This window comes from Macrotis lagotis, chromosome 7 (genome assembly GCF_037893015.1).
Source record: "Macrotis lagotis isolate mMagLag1 chromosome 7, bilby.v1.9.chrom.fasta, whole genome shotgun sequence".
Lineage (NCBI taxonomy): Eukaryota > Metazoa > Chordata > Mammalia > Peramelemorphia > Peramelidae > Macrotis > Macrotis lagotis.
In genome coordinates, this window is record NC_133664.1 from 96,152,677 (window position 1) to 96,176,792 (window position 24,116).

At 49.9% G+C, this 24,116-nt stretch overlaps 1 protein-coding gene across 1 annotated transcript; it reads left to right on the forward strand.

The window, feature by feature from the left end:
• The first annotated feature begins 7,312 nt into the window (after positions 1–7,312).
• Positions 7,313–22,151, forward strand: ZNF467 (zinc finger protein 467). The gene is made up of 5 exons (XM_074193428.1): positions 7,313–7,466; positions 9,777–9,893; positions 10,464–10,577; positions 13,873–14,093; positions 14,205–22,151. Exons 1-5 carry the CDS (start codon positions 7,334–7,336, stop codon positions 15,522–15,524), a joined length of 1,905 nt encoding a protein of 634 aa, XP_074049529.1. The 5' UTR covers positions 7,313–7,333; the 3' UTR covers positions 15,525–22,151.
• The last annotated feature ends 1,965 nt before the right edge of the window (positions 22,152–24,116 follow it).

A 24,116-nucleotide genomic window follows, 5' to 3' on the forward strand; every position in this document is an offset into this window, starting at 1 on the left:
CTGAGCACTTGTAGTCTCTCTCTGCCTCTCTCTCTCTCTTACACACACACACACACAATTCTCACACACCACTAACCTGAGCACTTGTAGTCTGTCTCTGCCTCTCTCTTAAATACACACAATTCTAATATACCAGTAACCTGAGCACTTGTAGTCTCTCTGCCTCTCTCTCTCTCTCTTACACACACACACAAAATTCTCACACACCACTAACCTGAGCACTTGTACTCTGTCTCTGCCTCTCTCTCTTACACACACATACACACGGACAATTCTCACATACCACTAACCTGAGCACTTCTAGTGTGTCTCTGCCTCTCTGTCTCTCTCTGTCTCTCCTTCTCTCTCTTACATACACAAAATTCTCATATACCACTAACCTGAGCACTTCTAGTCTGTCTCTGCCTCTGCCTCTGCCTCTCTCTCTCTCTCTCATACACACACACAATTCTCACATACCACTAACCTAAGCACTTGTAGTTGGTCTCTGCCTCTCTTTCTCACTTACACACACACACAAACAATTCTCATATACCACTAACCTGGGCACTTGCAGTCTGTCCCCGCCTGCCCTGTCTCTTACACACACACACACACACACACACACACACACACACACACATACATACATACACAATTCTAACACATCACTAACCTGACATCTTGTAGTCTGTCTCTGCCTCTCTCTCTTACACACACACACACACCACAATTCTCACATACCACTAACCTGAGCACTTGTAGTCTCTCTGCCTCTCTCTCTCTCTCTTACACACACAGACACACATACACACACACACACACAAACACAAAATTCTCATATACCACTAACCTGAGCACTCGTAGTCTGTCTCTGCCTCTCTCTCTCTTAGATACACACACACAATTGTCACATACCACTAACCTGAGCTCTTGTAGTTTGTCTCTGCCGCTCTCTCTCTTACACACACACACACACACACACACACAAATCCTCACACATCACTAACCTGAGCTCTTGTAGTCTGTCTCTGCCGCTCTCTCTCTTACACACACACACACACACACACACACAATCCTCACACATCACTAACCTGAGCTCTTGTAGTCTGTCTCTGCCGCTCTCTCTCTTACACACACACACACACACACACACACACACACAATTCTCACACACCACTAACCTGAGCACTTGTAGTCTGTCTGCCGCTCTCTCTCTTACACACACACACACACACACACACACAATCCTCACACATCACTAACCTGAGCACTTGTACTCTGTCTCTACCTCTCTCTCTCTCTTACACACACACACAATTCTCATATACCACTAACCTGGGCACTTGTAGTCTGTCTCTGCCTTTCTCTCTCTTACACACACAAACACACACAAAAACACAAAATTCTCATATACCACTAACCTGGGCACTTGTAGTCTGTTTCTGCCTCTCTCGGACACACACTCTCTCACACTCACACAATTCTCACACACCACTAACCTGAGCACTTGTAATCTCTGTCTCTCTTTCACACAGACATAGACACATTCTCTCTCTCTCTCTCTCTCTCTCTCTCTCTCTCTCTCTCTCTCTCTCTCTCTCTCTCCCCCCCCCGTAATACACTACCCCAATCTCTCTCATACACATTCAGTTTCCAGAGTCATGATGAGCAGAGCAGTGACTCAAGAAGGAACAATTAGGGGAGAAGGAGATAGGTCTACTGGTTATCTTAAAAAAAAGGCTCTGATTCAACCATTCAATTCAATAAACAGTTCTTTAACATCTATTATGTGAAAGGCATTGCTGGGAGTTGGGGATACAAAGGTGGAAAATGACATAGCTCCTGCTTTCAAGGGATTTATAATTTATTAGCAGGCATAAGAAATTAAAGAGAATAAGGATGGTGAACAACAAAATGTGACAAATACAAAGGAGAGATGCAGAGCCTACAAAAAGTTCTGAGGCAAGCCCCAGGCCTGGAGTAAAAAAGATCTGAATTCAAATTCACCCTCAATCATTTACTAGCTATGTAATCTTCAGCAAGTCATAACCTCTTGTTGCCTCAGTTTCCTCAACTGTAAAATGATGATGATAGCACCTACCCCCCCAGGGCTGTTGTGAGGATCAGATAATACATAGTAGACATCTAATAAATGCTTGCCCCCCTCCCTGCTTTTTTCTAAGAAATTTGAGGAGATGGCACTTTCCCTGAGGAAAAACCCTCCAGCAGTTGAATTGGAATTTGCAGGAAAGGATTTTAATCAGTGAAGTTTGGGAGAAAATACATGCCAGGTCAATATGGGCCTAAGCAAATTGGTGAGGTTTGACTGGGAAACTGAGGGCACAATGCAGAGTCATGTGGAAAATGGCAAATAAACAAGGTCTTAGATATAAATCTGGAAAAGACCTGAAGGTCATTCAGTTCAATTCCTTCATTTTAAAATATGAGGAAACAGAGGTCTTGACCATGATGACACAGGCAGTAAATAGGGCTGAGATTTAAATACTCATGACCTTTGACCCCTAAACTGTATTTCCAATGGACTATTCTGCCTTTGGTTGGGGCTATATGTATAATGCCTTGAATGCCAGGTTAAGGAATTTGTCCTCATTATCACACAAGATAGTATTTGTCAATTGTTTACCAAGGTACCCCATGCAAAATAATATTCTCTTCCCCTTTCATAGGCTAGAGGCAGTCACTTAAAGTTTTTGAGTGGGAGGGTTTGGGTGGACAGACCTGATTAGATATGGGCATTAGGAATGCTATTTCAGCTGCCAGGTAAAAAGATGGGTCAGGGAAGAGAGGGAAGGAGATCAGTTCAATATCTATTATAAAAGTCCACGTGGAAGGTGAAGACATTCTGATGTTTGGCCAAGTGAGCAAAAAGTGGAAGGCAGGAAGGGATTGTGAAGAGGTATTTCAGTGGCAGAGCCAATATTCCGTGGGGGGGGGGGGGGTTGTTGAAAAAGAGAGAAACACTAGGCTGATGGTAGAAATATGATGGGGCAGACTTAGAATATATGAACCAGTTTTGGAATCAACCAGTCATAGCTCTGCCAATTACTGTATAACCCCTGGGCAAGTCATTTCACCTTAGAATCCTCATTAGTAGGATTAAGGGGCATAATAGATGCCCCCCCCCCCCGTGGTTCTAACTTTGTAGTATCTTAACTTCTTTAAACCAGATCATCCTCCACATAGTTGCCAAAGTGATTTTTCCTAAAGCACAGGTCTAATTGAGTCAAGTTCCTACTCAATAACCTTTGGTGGCTGCCTATTCCCCCTACAATATAAACTTTGAAGGGCATTGAAAGCCCTTTGAACCAGGACTGTTCCCATTTTTTTCCAGTCTTCTTACCCATTAGTCCTCCTTACTCCTCACCCCCATATATGCTATAGTCTAGTACACAGGACTACTTGCTATCAAACATCCTCAAGTATAACCTGTCCCATCTATCTTTTTGCTTTGGTACTAGTTGTAGCTACCATATTCAAAATGGTCCCCTTCTTCATGGTCTTCTTCAAGCTTCAGTTCAGTTCCACATTCTACATGAAGACTGATGATCTACCCTGTTTACACACTCAAACACACATACACACACACACACACACACACACACTGCTAAGTGTACTGCCTAGTATTCATTTCATATATTGTCTGTATATATTTGTATGACCTCCCCTTTGAATGCAAGCTCCTTGAGGAAAGGGACTTTTGTATTCACAGCTTAGCATATGTGGCCCACAGTGGGCAATTAATAAATTCATATTGATTGACTGATTCATTGGGGTCTCAGTGTAGAAACTTCCTTCACTAATCAGAAATTCATTTGCAGATGTTAGTTATGGAGAATTATCTGGAAGCACTAAGAAGTTGGGGCAGCTAGGTGGTACAGTGGATAAAGCAATGGGCCTGAAGTCAGAAAGACTCATCTTCCTAAATTCAAATCTGGTCTCAGATGTTTACTAGTTAAGTGACCCTGGGCAAGTCCCTTGACTGTGTTTGCCTTGGTCTTCTCATCTGTAAAATGAACTGGAGAAGGAAATGGCTAAACTACTCCAAATAGCTGCCAAGAAAACCCCCAAATGAAGTTGTACTAAGAGCTTAAGTGACTTGCCCAGAAGTCCCTTAACCATATTTGCCTTAGTTTCCTCATCTGTAAAATGAGCCAGAGAAAGAAATGGCAAAACACCCCAAATCTTTCAGTAAAATCCCACATGGGGCCATGCTAAGAACTTAAGTAATCCCTTAACCATATTTGCCTCAGTTCCCTCATCTGTAAAATGAGCCAGAGAAGGAAATGGCAAACTACTCCAATACCTCTGCCAAGAAAACTGCAAATGCTTAAGGGACTTGCTCAGAGTGGCACAGCCATCATGTGTAAAAAGCAGGGCTTGAACCCAAGTCCTTTGGATATCAACACAAGCCACTCTGTACTAATGGTTCCCATTTTAGAAATGGACAAGAGAAGGTAGAACTTGAGGGGCTTACAAGTGATGGAGCAGCCAATAGAGAGAGGAGCTGGGGGGGGGGGGGCTTATGGGTGATGGAGCAGCTAATAGAGAGAGAAGCTGGGGGGGGGGCTTATAGCTGATGGAGCAGCTAATAGAGAGAGGAGTTGGGGGGCTTATAGCTGATGGAGCAGCTAATACAGGAACTGGGTGGGGGGCTTATGGGTGATGGAGCAGCTAATAGAGGAGCTGGGTGGGGGGCTTATGGGTGATGGAACAGCTAATAGAGAGAGGAGCTGGGGGGCTTATAGCTGATGGAGCAACTGAGAGAGGAGCTGGGGGGGGCTTATAGGTGATGAGGCAGCTAACAGAGGAGCTGGGTGGGGGGCTTATAGGTGATGGAGCAGCTAACAGAGGAGCTGAGTGGGGGGCTTATGGGTGATGGAGCAGCTAATAGAGAGAGGAGCTGGGGGGGCTTATAGCTGATGGAGCAGCTAATAGAGGAACTGGGTGGGGGGCTTATAGGTGATGGGGCAGCTAACAAAGGAGCTGAGTGGGGGGTTTATGGGTGCCAGAGCAGCTAACAGAGGAGCTGGGTGGGGGGGGCTTATAGGAGATGGAGCAGCTAACAGAGGAGCTGAGTGGGGGGCTTATGGGTTCCGGAGCAGCTAACAGAGGAGCTGGGTGGGGGGCTTATAGGTGATGGGGCAGCTAACAGAGGAGCTGGGTGGGGGGCTTATGGGTGATGGAGCAGCTAATAGAGGAGCTGGGGGGGCTTATAGCTGATGGAGCAGCTAATAGAGGAACTGGGTGGGGAGCTTATAGGTGATGGGGCAGCTAACAGAGGAGCTGAGTGGGGGGCTTATGGGTGATGGGGCAGCTAACAGAGGAGCTGGGTGGGGGGCTTATGGGTGATGGGGCAGCTAACAGAGGAGCTGGATGGGGGGCTTATGGGTGATGGGGCAGCTAATAGAGTAACTGGGGGGGCTTATAGCTGATGGAGCAACTAACAGAGAGAGGAGCTGGGGGGTTTATAGCTGATGGAGCAGCTAACAGAGGAGCTGGGTGGGGGGCTTATGGGTGATGGGGCAGCTAATAGAGAGAGGAGCTGGGGGGGCTTATAGCTGATGGAGCAACTAACAGAGAGAGGAGCTGGGGGGGCTTATAGCTGATGGAGCAGCTAATAGAGGAACTGGGTGGGGGGCTTATAAGTGATGGGGCAGCTAACAGAGGAGCTGGGTGGGGGGCTTATGGGTGATGGGGCAGCTAACAGAGGAGCTGGGTGGGGGGCTTATAGGAGATGGAGCAGCTAACAGAGGAGCTGGGTGGGGGGCTTATAGGAGATGGAGCAGCTAACAGAGGAGCTGGGTGGGGGGCTTATAGGAGATGGAGCAGCTAACAGAGGAGCTGGGTGGGGGGCTTATAGGAGATGGGGCAGCTAACAGAGGAGCTGGGTGGGGGGCTTATAGGAGATGGGGCAGCTAACAGAGGAGCTGAGTGGGGGGCTTATGGGTGATGGGGCAGCTAACAGAGGAGCTGAGTGGGGGGCTTATAGGAGATGGAGCAGCTAACAGAGGAGCTGGGTGGGGGGCTTATAGGAGATGGAGCAGCTAACAGAGGAGCTGGGTGGGGGGCTCATAGGTGATGGGGCAGCTAACAGAGGAGCTGGGTGAGGGGCTTATGGGTGATGGTGCAGCTAACAGAGGAGCTGAGTGGGGGGCTTATGGGTGATGGGGCAGCTAACAGAGGAGCTGGGTGGGGGGCTTATGGGTGATGGGGCAGCTAACAGAGGAGCTGGGTGGGGGGCTTATAGGAGATGGGGCAGCTAACAGAGGAGCTGGGGCTCCAGCCCAGGTCTCGTGAGTCTGTCTACTAGGATGTAAAGCGGCCTGTCCAGCCTCCACACATGTGCACAGCCCACCCACCAGGAGGCCCCGCCTCACCGAGGGCCTTAAAGCAGAGGCCGGCCCCGCCCGCCCCCACGCCCTCCCGCCCTCGGGCCGCCCGGACGGGGCTCCGCTCCCCAGGACCCCCGGCCCGCGCGCCGGACCCCGACTCGGCGGGGCGGGGCGGGCTGGAGGGCGTGTCCGGGCGCTCACCTGCCCGCCGGCCCCGCCGCCTCCTACGCTCCCGCCGTCTCCCTCTAGCCCGGGCCGTCGCAGAAGCGGGGCCGGGGCCGGGGCCGGGGCCGGGGAGCGGCGGCCCGGGGCGGCCAGGGGCGGACACAGGTGGCGGCCCGGGGCGGACAGGGGCGGGCAGGGGGCGGACACAGGTGGCGGCCCGGGCGGGCAGGGGGCGGACACGGGGCGGCCCGGGCGGGCAGGGAGCGGACACGGGGCGGCCTGGGTGGGGGGCTGCGCCGGCGGTCCGGCCGGGGCTGGGCTCCTCCCTGGGGGGCGCCGGGCAGCCGCTCGCCTCCCTTCGCCGAAGTTAGCCGGGCTCAAGCCCCCAGACCCTTTCCGGACGGCCCCGCCCCCGGGTGCGCTTCGCCCCCGACTCTCCCCGCCCGCTGCCCCCGGGACTCGCGCGGACGGCGCCCGTCCCCCCGGGGGGCCCGCGGGGCAGCGGGCACTGTCGGGGCGGGCGGGGCCCGCGGGCCGCCGCACGGAGCACGGCCGGACGCGGCCGGACACGCGCGGACACACGGACGCCGCCCCGGCCCTGCACCTTTGGCCCTGGCTCCGCCCTCCGCGGCGCCCCTCCCCGCGGGCCCCCGTGCCCTCCCTCCCCGCTCTCCTCCCTCCGCCCGCCGCCCCCTCCCTCCGCTCCCACTCGCCGGCGCCCGCTCGGGTGCTCCGCGCCCCCTCCCCCGCGGCCCCGGCCCGCCCTCCCCCCGCCGGGCTTCTCCCCTCCCTCCTCCCGGGGAAGTTTCCGAGCCGCCCGGCCGCCCGTCTGCATGTCCGTCGGTGGGTCGGCGGCCGAGCTGCAGGCGGCGGGCGCCATTGCGCGCGGCGCGGAGGGGCGCGGGGGGCCCGGGGCGCCCGGGGGGCCCGGGGCCGGGGGGGCTCGGCGCGCGGCCGGCCCGCCAGGTAAGCAGAGGCGGCGCCCCCGCCGGCACGCGCGCCCGCACCGCACACGCACGCACACACCGGTGACAGCTGGGGCGGGGGGCTGCGGGGCGGGGATCCGAGGGCCGGGGGGCAGAGGTGGGTGCGTGGGGGGAGGGAGCGGGAGGGGCGCTGGGGGGCCAGGGTCTTGGGAGGGGAGGGTGGGGCAGGCCTTTGGGGGGAGAGGAGGGAGTTTGGGAGTCTGGTGGGGGGGGCAGGGAACGGGGAGAGGGGGGTGGAAGGGTGGGGTCTCCAGAGAGGAAGCAGAGATTCTAAAAGAAAGAAAGGAGGGTGTCTGGAGGGGAGGGGGAGTCGGGAGTGGGGTGGGGGCAGCTTCTGGAGGGACTGGGGAGGGGTACAAGGGGGGGAGACCAAAGGGAGAGGAAGGGTGGGCTGTGGAGGCGTCTATAGAAATAGATACATGTACGTGTGAAATACGAGGGGCCTGGAAGGGAGAGAGCAGGAGCCCCCCAAGGTTAGAGCAAAGGAAGCAAAGTGGAGGGTGCAGGGAGGCAGCGGGCAAGAAGGGGGAGGGGAGAGCGCGCCTGGGAGGAGTGGGGAAGGGAAGAGGGAGGGGGAGGGGAGAGCGAGCGGGGAGGGAGGGGGAGCGGGAGGGGAGGGTGGGGGAGGCAGGGGGAGGGGAGGGTGAGCAGGGAGGGGAGGTGGGGGAGGCAGGGGGAGGGGAGGGGAGGGGGGAGCGGGGAGGGGAGGGGGGGAGGCAGGGGGAGGGGAGGAGGAAACCAGAGAGGGAGGGGGAGGGGAGCTGGAGAGGCGAGGAAGGAGGAAGGAGGCAGGCAGGGAGGGAGGGGAGAAGGCAGCACAGCCGAGCTGGGGGAGGAAGGGGAGGGAGGGGCAGGGGGAGGGAGGCCTGCCTCCGGAGACTGAAAGAAGGGAGAGGGTCAGGGGGAGGAGGGGAGGAGGGAGCCAGCAGGGTGGTGGAGGCCAGGAGGGGGAGGAGGCCGGGGAGGAGCAGGAAGGGGAGGGGAGAGGGCACAGCAGAGGGGGGCCCACAAGGGGTAGGCAGGCCCGGCAGCCGGGCAGCCAGCCGGCAGGCAGGCAGGCGAGCAGGCAGGCAGGCAGCCCGAGGGGAGGGGCGGAGGGAGGAGGAGCCGGGGGGAGCCAGCCAGATTCGGGAGAGGGAGCAGGAAAGGGGGGCGGGGAGGGGCAGAGGAAAGGCAGCCAGAGAGATTAGAGAGGGGGGAGGGAGTGCCGAGAGAAGGGAAGGGGGAGGAGAGGCGAGCCGGGCTGGGGAGGGGGAGGAAGGAGAAGCCGGGGAGGGGGAGAGTCAGTGCCCCTGGGAGGAGGCCTGGGGAGGGGGAGGAAGGGGGCAGAGGGCCCTTTGGTTTGGGGGCTGGGGCTGGATCGTGGAGTTTGGGATGTGAAAAGAAGCTAGAGCCAGCTCACCCACCCCAGGAAGACCCTACGGGGAGACTCTGAGGGTGGGAGCCACCCCTCCCCCAATTGTGGTTACCCCTCCCCCACCACCACTTGCCCAATAGGACCCAAGAGCTCCCCCTCCCTCCCTCCAGGCTCCTATTTCACTAGCTCCCTGTGACAGCTGGTAGGGAGCCTGAGCTCCCCATCTCCTCAGCATACTCCACACACACACACACACACACACACACACACACACACTCTCCCTCTCTGGGATTGAGGGGTGGGCAGAGGCCACCAGAATGGCCCAGTGGGAGAAGCATCCTAGCCTAGTCCCAGGGATTCCTTACTGAGCCATCCTCACAGGATCCCTTTAGTGAAGGTGTGGAAGGAACCCCAGTGCAGGACTCTGGGAGCCGGCTGATGCCGCTGGCCCGAGGGCAGGGCGAGCTGGGAAAGCCTCGGATGCCGAACTTCCCTTCCACTCAAAAGGCAGTGAAATGCCCAGGTGAAGGGCTCCGGACACCTGGGAGCGAGCAAGGGAACTTTTTTGCTCCACCGGCAAGCTTTCCCAAGGACCAGACAGTGATCAGCCCCATGAGCACTGTGCTGGGCCATATGTTTGCATGGACGTACACAGACCTCTACAGTATTGCGACACAACTGCTTTCTGTTGTATCCCCTCCCCCCCAGAGGAGTAAATACATCTAGGCCTGTCCTGATGGAGGAAAGGTGGCAGGATGGGGAGTGAGGACAGGGAAGGGGAGGGGCCCACTAATGCAGCCCTAGACCTGCCAAACCGAGGCAAATCACAGCAGGGTCTTGGCTTGGGCTGGGTTGGGTTGGGTTGGGTTGGGTTGGGTTGGGTTGGGTTGGGGGGGAGAGAACTAACATCCACATTCATCTTGCCTGTGACAGGATATCCTGCAGGTCAACTAGAGATGGCCCCACAAATTGAGCCGGGGGACAGGCCTCACGATGCCCAGGAGCAGACAGCCCCTTCTGGGGGAGAAGGGCCCCCAGGTGCATATTCAGGTAAGAATAGCAGAGGCAAAGAGGATAGAGCAGAGGGAAAAAAGGAAAGCAACTGGGAGTGGAAGTGGTTCAGGGAACAATCTCTGATATCTTGATTCTACCCAGTGTTTGCCTTAGAGCTGGGACTTCGGGGATTCTTGGGAGCCCCATAGCCCTCCATTACCTGAAGCTTCACTTAAGCCTTAAAGGACTCCCTACTCTCACTACTTGAAACCAGTGGTTAATTATCTAGAGCATGTTCTGGTCAGGCAGACCAGGCTGAGATTCATTGTAAACTGTCCTGCTAAAAACTTTGGCTGGATTGGTATTCATAGTCCTGTGAGAGGGGTGCTGGATTCAGTCTCAGAAGAATTAGGTTTGAGGCCTGGTTTTGCAGCCTACCAACCAGAGACTAAGTAAAATAATGGTGTTGGACTAGGGTCTTTGTTTCAGACATTGCCCCTGCTACCTAGGATCATCAACTGGAGGGAAGGGACCAAAGACTCCTACCTTCACTCCAAACATTTCCTTTGGTCACCAAAGAGCCACACCGTTAGTCCCTTTAATAAAATCAGACTTGTCTTCTTCCAGGGACCCTGATTCCCAAACCTGAAGATATTTTTCAAAGTGAACAAGGAGAAGAACAGAGCATTGCAGAAACAGGAGGTGAACCCCACAAAACAGAGCCTGAGGGCTCCTGCCCAGGTGAGTTGAGCCCCTGTTCCTTCTACCCTTTCCTGGTAACTCAGAGTTTAAAAAAAAACCCTCCTCTCCCTACACGGATAGCCTTATGTCTGTCTAGTAAAGATAAATAGTAATTAAAGAGCAATGACCCTAAAGGAAAAAAAGAAGCAAATCCCTAGAATCCCTTCAGGCCTTTCCTGTCTATGGAAATCTTCCACTTTTTCCTCCCAGTGCTCCATTCAATGGCCTGCCCCTGGAGAGTTTACAATCTAGTTGGGTGGAAAGAGTGGAAATTAATATGAGGAGGCAGCAGAAGTGGCAAATGCTAAAGAAAATAGATGCAACAGGGAATTCAAAGGATGATTACTTTATTTTGATGCAATTTTTTCAGTACTATTTATTCATTACACACTTGCTGAATATTTATGGCTGAGACTTTCCACTCAATATGATCTCATGACCCTCACTGCTCTCAGATGAACTTCTTTCCCAACCCTACACAGTCAACAGTTCTCATTGGCCCCTAACTCTTATTTTACAAGGCCAGTAATCCACCAGATCCTATAATCACAGTCCATCCCCTCGTCTTCCTTCCCACCACCATCATTTTATGCCTCTCTTCCTGGGGTCTCTTCTTTCATCCAATGATGCTACACTTGCCAAACACCTGAGGGCCACACTAAACAATGTGGGGGAGGCGAAGGCAGCAGCAGACAACAATCTTTACCCTCCAGAAGCTTGAAATGTAGTCTGAGTGAAAAACTATAGATGCAGAAAAAGTGAATACAAATCAACAGCCTGCTAAATGACACAAAATATGTAGGATGGGATTTCAGAGGGAGATTATTTTGAATGCAATAGGAAGTCATTGGATGTTTTTGAATAAACGAGTGACATAATTAAAAACAGCATTTTAGGAAGAGTAACTCAATGGTTCTTTATTGGATGGATAGCCTATGTATGAAACAGTGACTTCAATTCAGTGACTATTTAGGGAGATAAGCATTTATGTAGCTCCTATGTTGTAACAGGCGTTTTTAAAATGTTATCTTATTTGATCCTCATCTTAGCCAACTACAAGGTAGTTGCTGTTATTATTCCCATTTTACAGTTGAGAAACTGAGGCAGATATTAATTTGCCTAGAGTTCACACAGCTGTTAAGTATCTCAGAGCAGTTCTTACTGACTCCAGGCTCTGTACAGACTTCAACATTGATTTCATCTAAGTGCCTACTCTTTACAAAGCACAGCTTGGGGCATGGGAATTCAAAGACTAGCCCCCTTGAAAAATAAAAAAAAAAAGTCCATGAACTGTCCAATCTAAACAAAAATAATACAGGATAGGGAGTGAATAATAGTTGGGATTCATATTTGACTTTAAGTTTGGAAAACAAATGTTATTTGACCCTCACAACATTCCAGATGATGAAATAAAATCTTAAGTGATTTGCCCAGGTCATACAGCATCAGAGGTTTTGAATCCAGACCTTCCCTACCTCCTAGGCTATAAAACTGTTATACCAGGAGAGATCAGATAAAGAGCTTCAGGAGTATTCATAGAGACAGAGAGCCTCAGTGGCTGAGAAGATCACCAGAGGCTTCCTGGAGCAGGTATCATCTTGGTGTTGAGTCTTGAAGGAAGATTAAGGTTCTGAAAGGCTAAGATGAGGATGATTAATAATAAAAAAAAAACCCTTAGGCTTAGATTAGGGTGATAGCAGTAGGAACAGGAAAAAAAAAGGTGAGGTAAAATAATATTATTTATTTCAGCTGTTACTATGTGCCAGGCTATATGACTTTACAAATGAAAAATAATAACAGCTATCAGATAATAATAATACAATTATTATCTCATTTGATCCTCATGACAACCCTGCAACATAGGTACTTTTACAGTTAAGGAAACTGAGGCAAACAAAGGCAAATAGCTTGCCCAGAATCACCCAGCTGATAATAAGTGTCTAAGGGGTGGCTAGGTGGCACAGTGGATAGAGCACTGGTCCTGGAGTCAGGAGTACCTGAGTTCAAATCCGGCCTCAGACACTTAATAATTACCTAGCTGTGTGGCCTTGGGCAAGCCACTTAACCCCATTGCCTTATTAAAAAAAAAAGTGTCTAAGGCTAAGTTTTGAATTCAGGTCTCTTGGTCTTTCTACTTCACTGCCTAGCTGCCCCCAAAATCAACCTGATTTAATGAAAGGGCAGTGAAGAAACAAGGAGCCTGAATAAATTGATAGAAAGGTGATGCCTTTTACAGAAATAGAAGGTCCTTAGGAGGGGCCTGAGCAGGTTTTTCAGCAAAGATGAGTTTGGAGTAGAGACAGGATAGAACAGGTGGAAATGTCAGAGCAGACAGAAGCATAATAATGTAGTGACAGGGATGCCAAGGGAGAAGAGTTCCAAGAAGGGGAGGTCATCGATGTCAGATGCTAAGATAGGTCAAGGGAATGTGGACTAAAAAAAGGACTCTGGATTTGGCCATGACGTCACTAGTGACCATGTAGAGAATAGTTTACTTCGACTGGGTGAGGAGGACAGAACTGGGTAGAGTTTGAGAAGAAAGTGGTGGTGAAATAGAGGCATATTATCTCGACCTTTATACAGCTCTATCAGAGCACCTAGGAATCTGGGTCTTCCCCAGTCCAAATTCAGCCCTTAAACACCTCCTCAGAAATCACCTGGTCAAGAAGTGTCCATCCAGGAGGGCCACAGAAATACTGAGAGAAGGGATATGAAATAATAGACTACACATGTAATACTCGATATAATAATTAAGCAATCCTACATTCTATGGACATAATGTTTGGTACATGTTATTCTTTTCCAAAAGTATCTAGATTTTATTGTGATTAAATATTAATTCATTTAAAAGCAAAACAAATAAAAAGTCTGACATCAGAACGCGGATCAACACACTGAATTCTCTGGCTGTAGCCACAGAGGCGTTAACTTGGGGCAGCCCGGTGGCCGGAATGTTGATCCTGGAGTCAGAAACCCTAGTTAAAATCTGGCGTCAGGCCTTACGGTGTGACCTGGGCTAGCTCTCTGTCCCAGTTTCTTCACTTTTAAAACGGGGGTCGTGATAGCTCAGGCTTATTAGGAAGATCAAACGAAGCGGAATAGTAGACTGAAGGTGTGGAATGAGGCACGGGCTGTCAAACACCAAGGCATGACTCCATTCTCTTGTTGCCAGAGAGGGCTGGGGGAGGGCAGAGTACTAGCAGATGATAGCAATGTGAAAAGATCAATAAGACAGCCAAAAAGAAAGAAAAGTCTGTGTGAAAGTCTCATCTCGTCCCTTGGCTTCATTTTCCAGAAGACTGGATGATCCGAAAGGTGAAGGTGGAGGATGAGGAGCTGGGAGAGGAAGAGGAGGTGGCCTGGCCCTCGCACCTCCCGCAGCTGCTTCCCGGCGGCCCCTTCCTGCCGGCCGAGCTGGGGCCCCTGGCGGCCGTGGCCACGGCCTGCAAGCTGGAGCCCGGGGCCCCGGCGCCCCTGGGCGGGCTGGCCCCGGCGCCCCTGGGCGGCCTGGCCCCGGCGCCCCTGGGCGGCCTGGCCCCGGCGCCCCTGGGCGGCCTGGCCCCGGCGCCCCTGGGCGGGCTGGCCCCGGCGCCCCTGGGCGGGCTGGCCCTGGCCTCCTGGCCGCAGGTCCTGGAGAAGCCCTACGGCTGCGGCGAGTGCGAGCGGCGCTTCCGCGACCAGCTGACGCTGCGGCTGCACCAGCGCCTGCACCGCGGCGAGGGCCCCTGCGCCTGCCCGGACTGCGGCCGCAGCTTCTCGCAGCGCGCCCACCTGCTGGCACACCTGCGCAGCCACCGCGGCGAGCGCCCCTTCCCGTGCCCCGAGTGCGGGAAGCGCTTCAGCAAGAAGGCCCACCTGACCCGCCACCTCCGCACGCACACCGGGGAGAGGCCCTACCCCTGCGAGGAGTGCGGGAAGCGCTTCAGCCAGAAGATCCACCTGGGCTCGCACCAGAAGACGCACACCGGGGAGAGGCCCTTCCCCTGCGCCGAGTGCGAGAAGCGCTTCCGCAAGAAGACGCACCTGATCCGCCACCAGCGCATCCACACGGGCGAGCGCCCCTACCAGTGCGCCGAGTGCGGCCGCAGCTTCACGCACAAGCAGCACCTGGTGCGCCACCGCCGCGTCCACGCGGCCGGCCCCGCCCCGCCGCCGCCGCCGCCGCCGCCGCCGGGCGCCGACCCCCCCCCGGGCCCGGACCCGGCCTCGGCCCCGCCGCCGCCTCCCCGGGCCTTCGCCTGCGCGGACTGCGGGAAGGACTTGGGCTGGAAGAGGAGCCCGGCCGCGCCGCCGCGGGCGCCGCGCGGGGCCCGGCCCTTCGGCATCCCGGAGCGCGCGCGGGGCCCGGCGGCGGCGGCCGGGGCGGCCCTCAAGGCCTTCGCCTGCGCGCACTGCGGGAAGAGCTTCAGCCAGCGGCCGGGGCTGCTGGCGCACCAGCGGACCCACGCCGGCGAGCGGCCCTTCCGCTGCCCGGACTGCGGGCGCGGCTTCTCGCACGGGCAGCACCTGACCAGGCACCGGCGCGTGCACACCGGCGAGCGCCCCTTCGCCTGCGCGCAGTGCGGCCGCCGCTTCGGCTCGCGCCCCAACCTGGCGGCCCACGCCAAGGTGCACAGCGGCGCGCGCCCCTTCGCCTGCGCGCAGTGCGGCCGCGGCTTCAGCCGCAAGTCGCACCTGGGCCGCCACCAGGCCGTCCACACCGGCTCGCGGCCGCACGCCTGCTCCGTGTGCGCCCGCTGCTTCAGCTCCAAGACCAACCTGATCCGCCACCAGGCGGTCCACACCGGCTCCCGCCCCTTCCCCTGCGCGCAGTGCGGCAAGAGCTTCAGCCGCAAGACGCACCTGGCGCGCCACCAGCGCACGCACGGGGAGCCGCCCGCGGAGCCCGCGCCCGGCCCGGCCTGGCCGCTGCCCGCCGCGCCCGCCCCCGCGCCGCTCTTCCTCTGACTCCGGCGGCCCCCGCGCTAGCCCCCGGCCCGAGGGCGCCCCCGCCAGACTCGGGGCTCCGCTCTGCCCGGAACCCTCTCCATCCCAGTGGACTTGGGGGGTGGGAGCGAGTGAACTGAGAGGAGAGGGCCCGGCGCGGCCAGCGGGGAGACGGCACTCCCTCCCCGTCTTCCACGCCTTCCTCACGGCCCTTCGAAGCCTCTCCCTCCAAAGAGGGGCCCGGAGCCCCTTCCGAGAGGAGGGGAGAAGTCACCTGTGTATTTGATGTGATATTAAAGATGAATCCTGAAGGCTTGGGGCCGTCGCATTGCTGGGTATTAGGGCTTTCTTGCCTTGCAAGCGGTGAGGGAAGTGGACAGCTCCTTGGATTTCGACTCCCCTCTTTTGTGAGGCTGCAGGTTCTCAAAGAATGCGACTTTTCTAGAAAAACACCTAAATCAAGCAGTCACCAACCCACTCGCTCCATTTTCCTACATCCCAATACAAAGCAAAAACAACTCAGCCACTTAGCAAAATCATATATAACTAAACCTAGATAGGGACCCTTCCCTCCAGCTGAAGAACGGGTCGGCTTTCCTTCCCACTCCTCTTTTAGCAGATGGTAAAAGTTGAAAGATGGGGAATGAAAAGAGTCTCTGTGGATGTAGGAGGCCCTTTCATCTTTGACTGTGGCAGCACCGACCAGTTATCGGAGCTCTGCACCTTGGGTCCTGGAACTCTTCCAAGGCCCCTCCCCCAACCTCTGACCCATTTTTGCCACCTACAACGCATGCTAGAGCAGAGAACAGAGGAACTAGGAGGAAGAAGACTCAGCTACCTGTTGTCTCCAGCCCAAGTGTCCCAACCTCTTGCTCCTTCTAGATGAACAGCACTCACTCACAAAAACTTCTGGTTCTGAGGCAGAGAAGGGAATTTGGAACTCGCTTCAGTTCAATAAGAATGGAGCAGAAAAGCATACATTTAATGCAGAGTAAGAACAAAATGATAGGGTAGGGGCAGCTAGGTGGTGCAGTGGATAGAGCACTGGCCCTGGAGTCAGGAGTACCTGAGTTCAAATCCGGCCTCAGACACTTAATAATGACCTAGCTGTGTGGCCTTGGGCAAGCCATTTAACCCCATTTGCCTTGCAAAAAAAAAAAGATAGGGCAGTTGCCTGAACAAGCAAAAGAATTTTGATTCTTATGAATACTATCATCTTAAAGCAGACCCCTTGAAAAGTTACACACTTAATTCCAAGGATGGAGTGTTGCTGATCAAAACATCTTTGAAACTCTTAGAGTTACTTAAGAGTACAATTTGTGTGTGTGTGAGAGAGAGAGAGAGATCTAGAACTTGAAGTAACCTCGGAGGTCATTTAATCCCACCCCCTCTTCCTGTAGATGAAGTTCAGTAATTTGTTCATTTTCAAACAGGTCAGAGGCAGGATTTGAACTCAGGTCCTTTCAGCTAATGCTCTGCTCATTGTCCAACCATACCTCTTGAATAACCTTAGTGTTTGTAAATTTTGAGACTCTGAGGGTCTTTGTGGTGTATTTCTATTCTTAAACAGCCAAAAAAATGTTTTAGAGACATACCTGATAACAATAGTAAATGATCAAACTAGGTGAGGTTTTGTGTCTTTTGTTTTTGGTTTGGGTTTTTTTCTTTGTTTTTTTTTTGTTTGTTTTGTTTGTAACCAAAAAGATATTGCCATAAATTAAGGAAAGGTTTTTTTTTCTCCTATGGCATCTAAAGTAGTAACTGAAAATAGTTTTGCAAAAGAGGTTTCTAACTTTAAATGGAGGCAGCAGTGTTGGCACAGGTGTATAACCTCCCAAAGCAACAATCTCTACTCAAATGTGCATATATAAATTCTAGTGAAGCAGCTAGGTTTCCCAGTGGATAGAGCACCAACCCTGAAGGACCTGAGTTCAAATGTGACCTCAGACATTTAGTAATTACTAAATTACCTAGCTGTGTGACCTTGGAAAAGTCACTGCCTTGCAAAAAACAAACAATAATTTCTGGTATGTTTATTAAAAACATGCCCAGTATAAGGAAGAGAAGAATAACCTTGGCGTGAGGAAGACCTGGGTTCAAATCCCACTTAATAGTTGTGGCAAATCATTTTATCTCTCTCAACCTAAGGTGAATCTTAAAGCCATAAGTATCAGTGCTGGACCTGGAGTTCAAATCCTGCCTCAGACATGTAATGGCTATGTGACCTGAAAAAGTCACTTAATATCTTGGTGCCTGTTTCTCCCATAAAATGTGGAAGTTGGACAAGATTGACTCTTCTGACTCCAACTCTGTGATGCCATAAGAACCATCATACAAAGGTTCCCATCATCAAGGAGGTCATAGCATGGGTTGGAGACTAGACTAACACACAGCAATCAGTAGTTAGTTCAATACGATACTAAAGGTGTATGATTTTTTTTAATGTAATAGGAAGTTAGGGAAGTTTGAAGTTAGTGAAATCTAGGAAGGCATCATAGATAAGGAGAACCTTGAACTGGGCTTTTGAAAGGATGCTTTAGGTATGGAAGATGGCTAAGTTTTTCCTGCCTCTTTCCACTCCATCCTCATTCCTTCACTCTTTTTGGGGGGGGGGAGGGGTTTGCAAGGCAATGGGGTTAAGTGGCTTGCCCAAGGCCACACAACTAAGTAATTATTAAGTGTCTGAGGCCAGATTTGAACTCCGGTACTCCTGACTCCAGGTCCAGTGCTCTATCCTCTGCACCACCTAGCCACCCCTCATTCCTTCACTCTTGAGCTACTTCTTAACCCCTCTTTTTTTTTTCAGTTCCCATCTCTTTAATCATGCTCCCTAGTCTTTCCTAAAAGGGCTGCCAAACTCTTTTTCCAAACCTCCATCATATAGACAGGAAATCTTATAAACAAACCAAATTCCTTTCCCATCAAGAGTTATGTCATGATGTCATTTTTTTAAAACCCATTTACCACTAAATTATCATTTTTGTTGGCTGAAATTACATTGTACTCCCTCACAATTTCAGTGGTGGCCAGAACCTCATCTCTTAGGGGTTCCTTGCCTACCTGCTTTTTTTTTCTTACCAACTACCCAACTCAACATAATACACTAGAATTGGAGTCAGGACATTGGATTTGAATCCATGGTCTATTTTTCTCTACTGGTGTGATCTCTGCATCTCAGTTTCTTACCTGTAAAAAGAGGGATCAGGGACAAAAATAGCCCTCAAGGACCCTTCAAATTTTCTATGATCTTTCCATTTGCCCCAGTCCTGGTCATGCTCAGCCCTGAATCATGGCATTATCAACAAGGTGAATTGAAAAGTAAATGTCCAGACATCAAGAGTACAGAGAACTTTCCCTGTACCTCATTGCTTGGATTTATGAGCCATAACATGGCAACTGATATGTTGCTTATAAAACTAATTCAGGCCTAGCCCCTCCAATACTGACACTTGAACCACGCCCAACTTTCCCTGAGCCCAAGTGTTCCCCTTCCCCCCTATTCCTAGAAGTCAATGCATATTCTACTCCACCACCAATCACCCACCTACCCCCATTCTGGGGAAAGCAGTTGTGGAGAGCAAAAAAATGTCTTTCCCACTTTGTCCCAGAGACAAAGCCCCAGAAGTAGGCATCAAAGTCATTGCCACTTGTCTACTTGAAGAACCTGTTTCTCTGATAGTAAGAGGCCTATGGTAGTAGACTGAAGTCTGGGGTGTGGTGAACTAACCAGAAGGAAATAAATCCCTAGAGTTAGAACCCGAGGAATAAAATGGGGTGTTTTGCTCAAGTTTAATGCCATAAACCTAAAATGAGATTTGGCCGCCCAAGGGATCCCTTAATAAATAAGGATTTGCATCCTGTTCTACTTGGAGGAAGAGGAACAGGCAAGTGATTACTTGACAAGTTTGTGTCGGGGTCTTAGTCAAAAGAAAAACCAACAACAAGGAACACCTGTAGGGAATGTCCCAGTGTCAGTAAACACTCAGCTAAATCTATGTCTTCTCCAAGTCAGCACTGGACAATAGAGTTCATATTCAGAGAGGTTCTTAATCCCATTAGACTTCTGCAATATCCCCACCCCATCCCTTGCCAAAAAGACAAATTCAGAAGGATTTCCTAGAGTCTAAAGATCAAAACCAAAAAGATAGCTTTAATATGCCTGTCACTTAATGATGTTTTTGCAAAGAATCTAATACAGACTCACTATTGTACTAGACCTGTAGAATTAACACCCATATGACACTTTTTTAAATTTTATTTTTTCCAATTAACACAATTCTATTTTCTCTCCCTCTCCCATTGGGGGGGAAAAAAAGAAACCAAATCCTTTTAACAATTATGTATTTATATGGCACTTTAAAGTTAGGAAAACACTTTATCTTATTTGATCCATATTATTATATTATAACATTATACATATTATCTTATTTGTGATTCTCATCCTCAATTAATTTACTGTCTAATTGGGGAGACACACAGGGAACAAGCACAGTATTTTCTTTTGGTGTCTATGTTTCTATTGATAGGCACCATAACAGAGGAGATAGAAAGGTGGTTTTTAAATTAGAAAGATCTGATGATTGTCCTTCATTCTGGAAAAAGACCATAATATCAGGAGGTGATACCATGAGAAGCACATGAATTGGATTTGAGTGAGATGTTGTGCTACATCACCAACCTCACTTTCTCCTCCAGAATCATCTGGGTCCAGTGGCCAGTTGTGGATCAGGAAGACTACAGATGGCTCTGAATGGGAGGCAGTCAGGGCTAAGTGATTTGCCCAAAGTCACACAACTAGTAAGTTATCTGAGGCTGGATTTGAACTCAGGTTCTCCTGATTTCAAGGCTGGCACTCTACCTACTCTGCCATCTAGCTGCTTCTAATATATAGTAACTAAAGGACCAAGGACAAGTCATTTAACCTCACACTGAAAAGTTCTCTAAAATATTGCACAGGAGAGGCTGATCTGTACTGGTAAAAAGAATTTCCAAATTGAAATCATATATCCAGATCTAAAAACAAGATTTTCATTACTGTACTCATGAAGGGGGTATGAATTCTGTAGGCAAAAAGCTTAAAAAGTCCAGTTGGGGAAATGAAGTGAGCATACATGAAACTGCAAAGTATGACATGGATAGGTTTTAATACTGAAGGTCAGGAAGATGTGGGTTTGAACCCCATCTCAGACAGTTTCTAGTTGTGTTAATCTTCATACATTACTTAATCTTCCTGAGCTTCAATTTCCTTGTTAGAAAAATGGAGATAACCAGTGGAATAGACTAGGTGTAAAAGCAGGAGATGATTATAGTAAACCCAAAGAGTCCAGCCATTGGGATAAAAAACTCCCTCTTTGATAAAAACTGCTGGAATAATTGGAAGTTAGTATGGAAGAAACTTAGATTAGACCAACACCTCACACCCTTTACCAAGATAAGATCCAAATGGTTACAGGACTTGGACATAAAAAACAATACTATAAGCAAATTAGAAGATCAACGACTAGTTTACCTGTCAGATCTATGGAAAGGGAAGCAGTTCATGACTAAGGAAGAGTTGGAGAACATCACCAAAAACCAATTAGATGATTTCGATTACATTAAATTAAAAAGCTTTTGCCCAGATAAAACCACTGTAACCAAGATCAAAAGAAATGTAGTAAATTGGGAAACAATCTTTACAACTAACGATTCTGACAAAGGACTCATTTCTAAAATATACAGAGAACTGAGTCATATTTTTAAAACAAAAAGCCATTCCCCAATTGACAAATGGTCAAAGGATATGCAGAGGCAATTTACAGATGAGATCAAAACAATTCATAGCCATATGAAAAAATGCTCTAAATCATTAATTATTAGAGAAATGCAAATTAAAGCTTCTCTGAGATACCACCTCACACCTCTCAGATTGGTCAATATGACCAGAAAGGATAATGATCATTGTTGGAAGGGTTGTGGGAAATCTGTTACACTGTTGGTGGAGCTGTGAACTCACCCAACCCTTCTGGAGAGCTATTTGGAACAAGGCCCAAAGGGCAACAAAAATGTGCATACCCTTTGACCCAGCAATACCACTACTGGGTCTGTATCCTGAAGAGATGATGAAAAAGGGTAAAAACATCACTTGCACAAAAATATTTATAGCAGCCCTATTTGTGGTGGCAAAAAATTGGAATCAAGTAAATGTCCTTCAGTTGGGGAATGGCTTAGCAAACTGTGGTATATGTATGTTGTGGAACGCTATTGTTCTATTAGAAACCAGGAGGGATGAGATTTCAGGGAAGCCTGGAGGGATTTGCATGAACTGATGGTGAGTGAGATGAGCAGAACCAGAAAAACACTGTACACCCTAACAGCAACATGGGAGTGATGTTCAACCTTGAAGGACTCACTCATTCCCTCAGTGCAACAATCAGGGACAATTTTGGGCTGTCTGCAAAGGAGAATACCATCTGTATCCAGATAAGGAGCTGTGGAGTTTGAACAAAGTACAAGGACTATTCTCTGTAATTTAGAAAAAAAAAACCAGATATTGTCTGATCTTGTTACCTCTTAGACTTCTTGTCCCTTCTCTAAGGATATGATTTCTCTCTCATCACACCCAAATTGGATCAAGGTACAACATGGAAACAAAGTAAAGACTGACAGAGTGCTTTCCGTGGGGGGGGGGGGGGGGGGGGGAGGGAAGTAAGATTGGGGGGGAAATTGTAAAACTCAAATAACATCTTTAATAAAAATTAAAAAAAGAAAGAAAAATGGAGATAATAATGGTGCCTACCTCACAGGGTTTTTGTAAGGATTACATGGGATAACATTTGTAGGATGAAGTAGGAGGATTTGGGATGGACTCTTAAAGATGGGTAGAGTTTTCATTAGAAGGTGTAACCTCAGTCCCAAAGCTCATTGGCTCCAAAGACTCTCCTCATTGGTCTAGATCAATGCCCTGCCCTAAATGAGGGTTGGGGTGGAATTAGTGGGAGAGGTCAAATTTCTCAGGCTGCTTCTTTGACTTGCTGAGTTTCTTAAAGCTTTGAATCATTTCAGGTACTTCTGACTTTTAGCTGTAAGAGAATTAATGGATGATGCTAATCCCACTCCCACTTCAGGCTGCTAAAGAAAAAGACTGAGAAAACATGAGAAGGACTGGCAGTCTCCTTGGGTGAACTTCCCCTTGGGTGAAATCTGGGACTCTCTCTTATTCAAGCTCAGTTATCTTGCGCCCAAAGGTAGAGTTCTTTACCTTATATTGTCTCTGTGTATTCCTTTTTTGACTTCTCTTCTGCTACCAATTTGGATAAATGGGTTGTTTTTTTTGGGGGGGGGGGTTGGCTAAGCGTTAAGTATATTCATTTGGTGGGAAAGGGGGGACTTTGATAAAAAGCTTGGAGTCCTTCCTCCCAAAAGTGACACAGTGGTCAAGTTAGATTATCTAACCCCTAGTTACACTACTGGAATATCTAGTCTCCTAAACTAATAGTATTTAGGTAAGCAGATAGATAGAATTCTAGCCTGGTGCCCCTCCTCCCTGAGGAGAGCAAAGTGACCAATCCATCTGGCCCCAACTTCCTGCTTCTTCCCCCCTCAACCCCTAGGAATTAAAGTCTCGCTGGGGGATGGGAGGGGGGCAAATAAGCTAGAGACATTTTTCTACTTTCCTTTGAGCCACACAAGGGCACTCTTATGATCCCGGGGAGAGGGGGGAGGGCAGCCCTCCACACATATAGGAAGCCTTGTTACAAAGGAATGCTGTAAGCAAAGATATGGAGGCTGGAATTCACAAGGCATACTTATGAAACGACGAGTAGATCCCTCTGGTTAAAATGGACCATCCATTGAGGAAGTAGTAGTGAGATAAAGTTGGAAAGGTAAATTAGAGCTGGATTTTATTGAATCAATAAAAGCATTTATCAAGTACTTATTTTGTGCACTGGAGATACAAAGAATGGCAAATGATAGTCCGTGTTCTCAATCTAATGGTGGGGATTCAACGGGAAAACAATTATGTACAAACAAGATATAGACAGAGTAAATTAAGAGATGATCTAGAGAAAGAAGGCATTAGCATTAAAAGGGATCAGAAAAGGCTTTTAACTGAAAGAATTTTAACTGGCTTCAAAGAAGACAGGGAAACTGGAAGTCAGAAATGAAGAAGAGTGTTTCAGGAATGCACAGAGTTGGAGGCAAATAGAAAACTGGTCCCAAAGTCAGGAAGGCCTGAGTTCAAATGTGACAGACACTTTACAAGAGAAAGAAGCCAAACAGAGGATTTTATATTTGAATGTAGGCATTTTAAGGGGTCAGATAGGTGTTTTAGGAAGATTAATTTTACAGCAAGCAGATGAAAGTGTGTATAAAACTATGAGAGTCTCATAGAGTAGGCAGCTTTATCTTCAAGGCATCAAAGGTTTTTTTGAAAAGGAGTAATTTTAGGAAGCTTAATTTGAGAATCATAGGTCAGATTGATTTGAGAGACTGAAGGCGGAGAGATCAGTTGGAAAACAGTCTGAACAAAGCAAGACAAAGGTTTGAATTATTATAGGGAACTAGGGAGAACAAATGAGATAACTGTTGTGAAATTAGCTTGCAAAAGTGAAAGTTCTGTAAAATGCAATT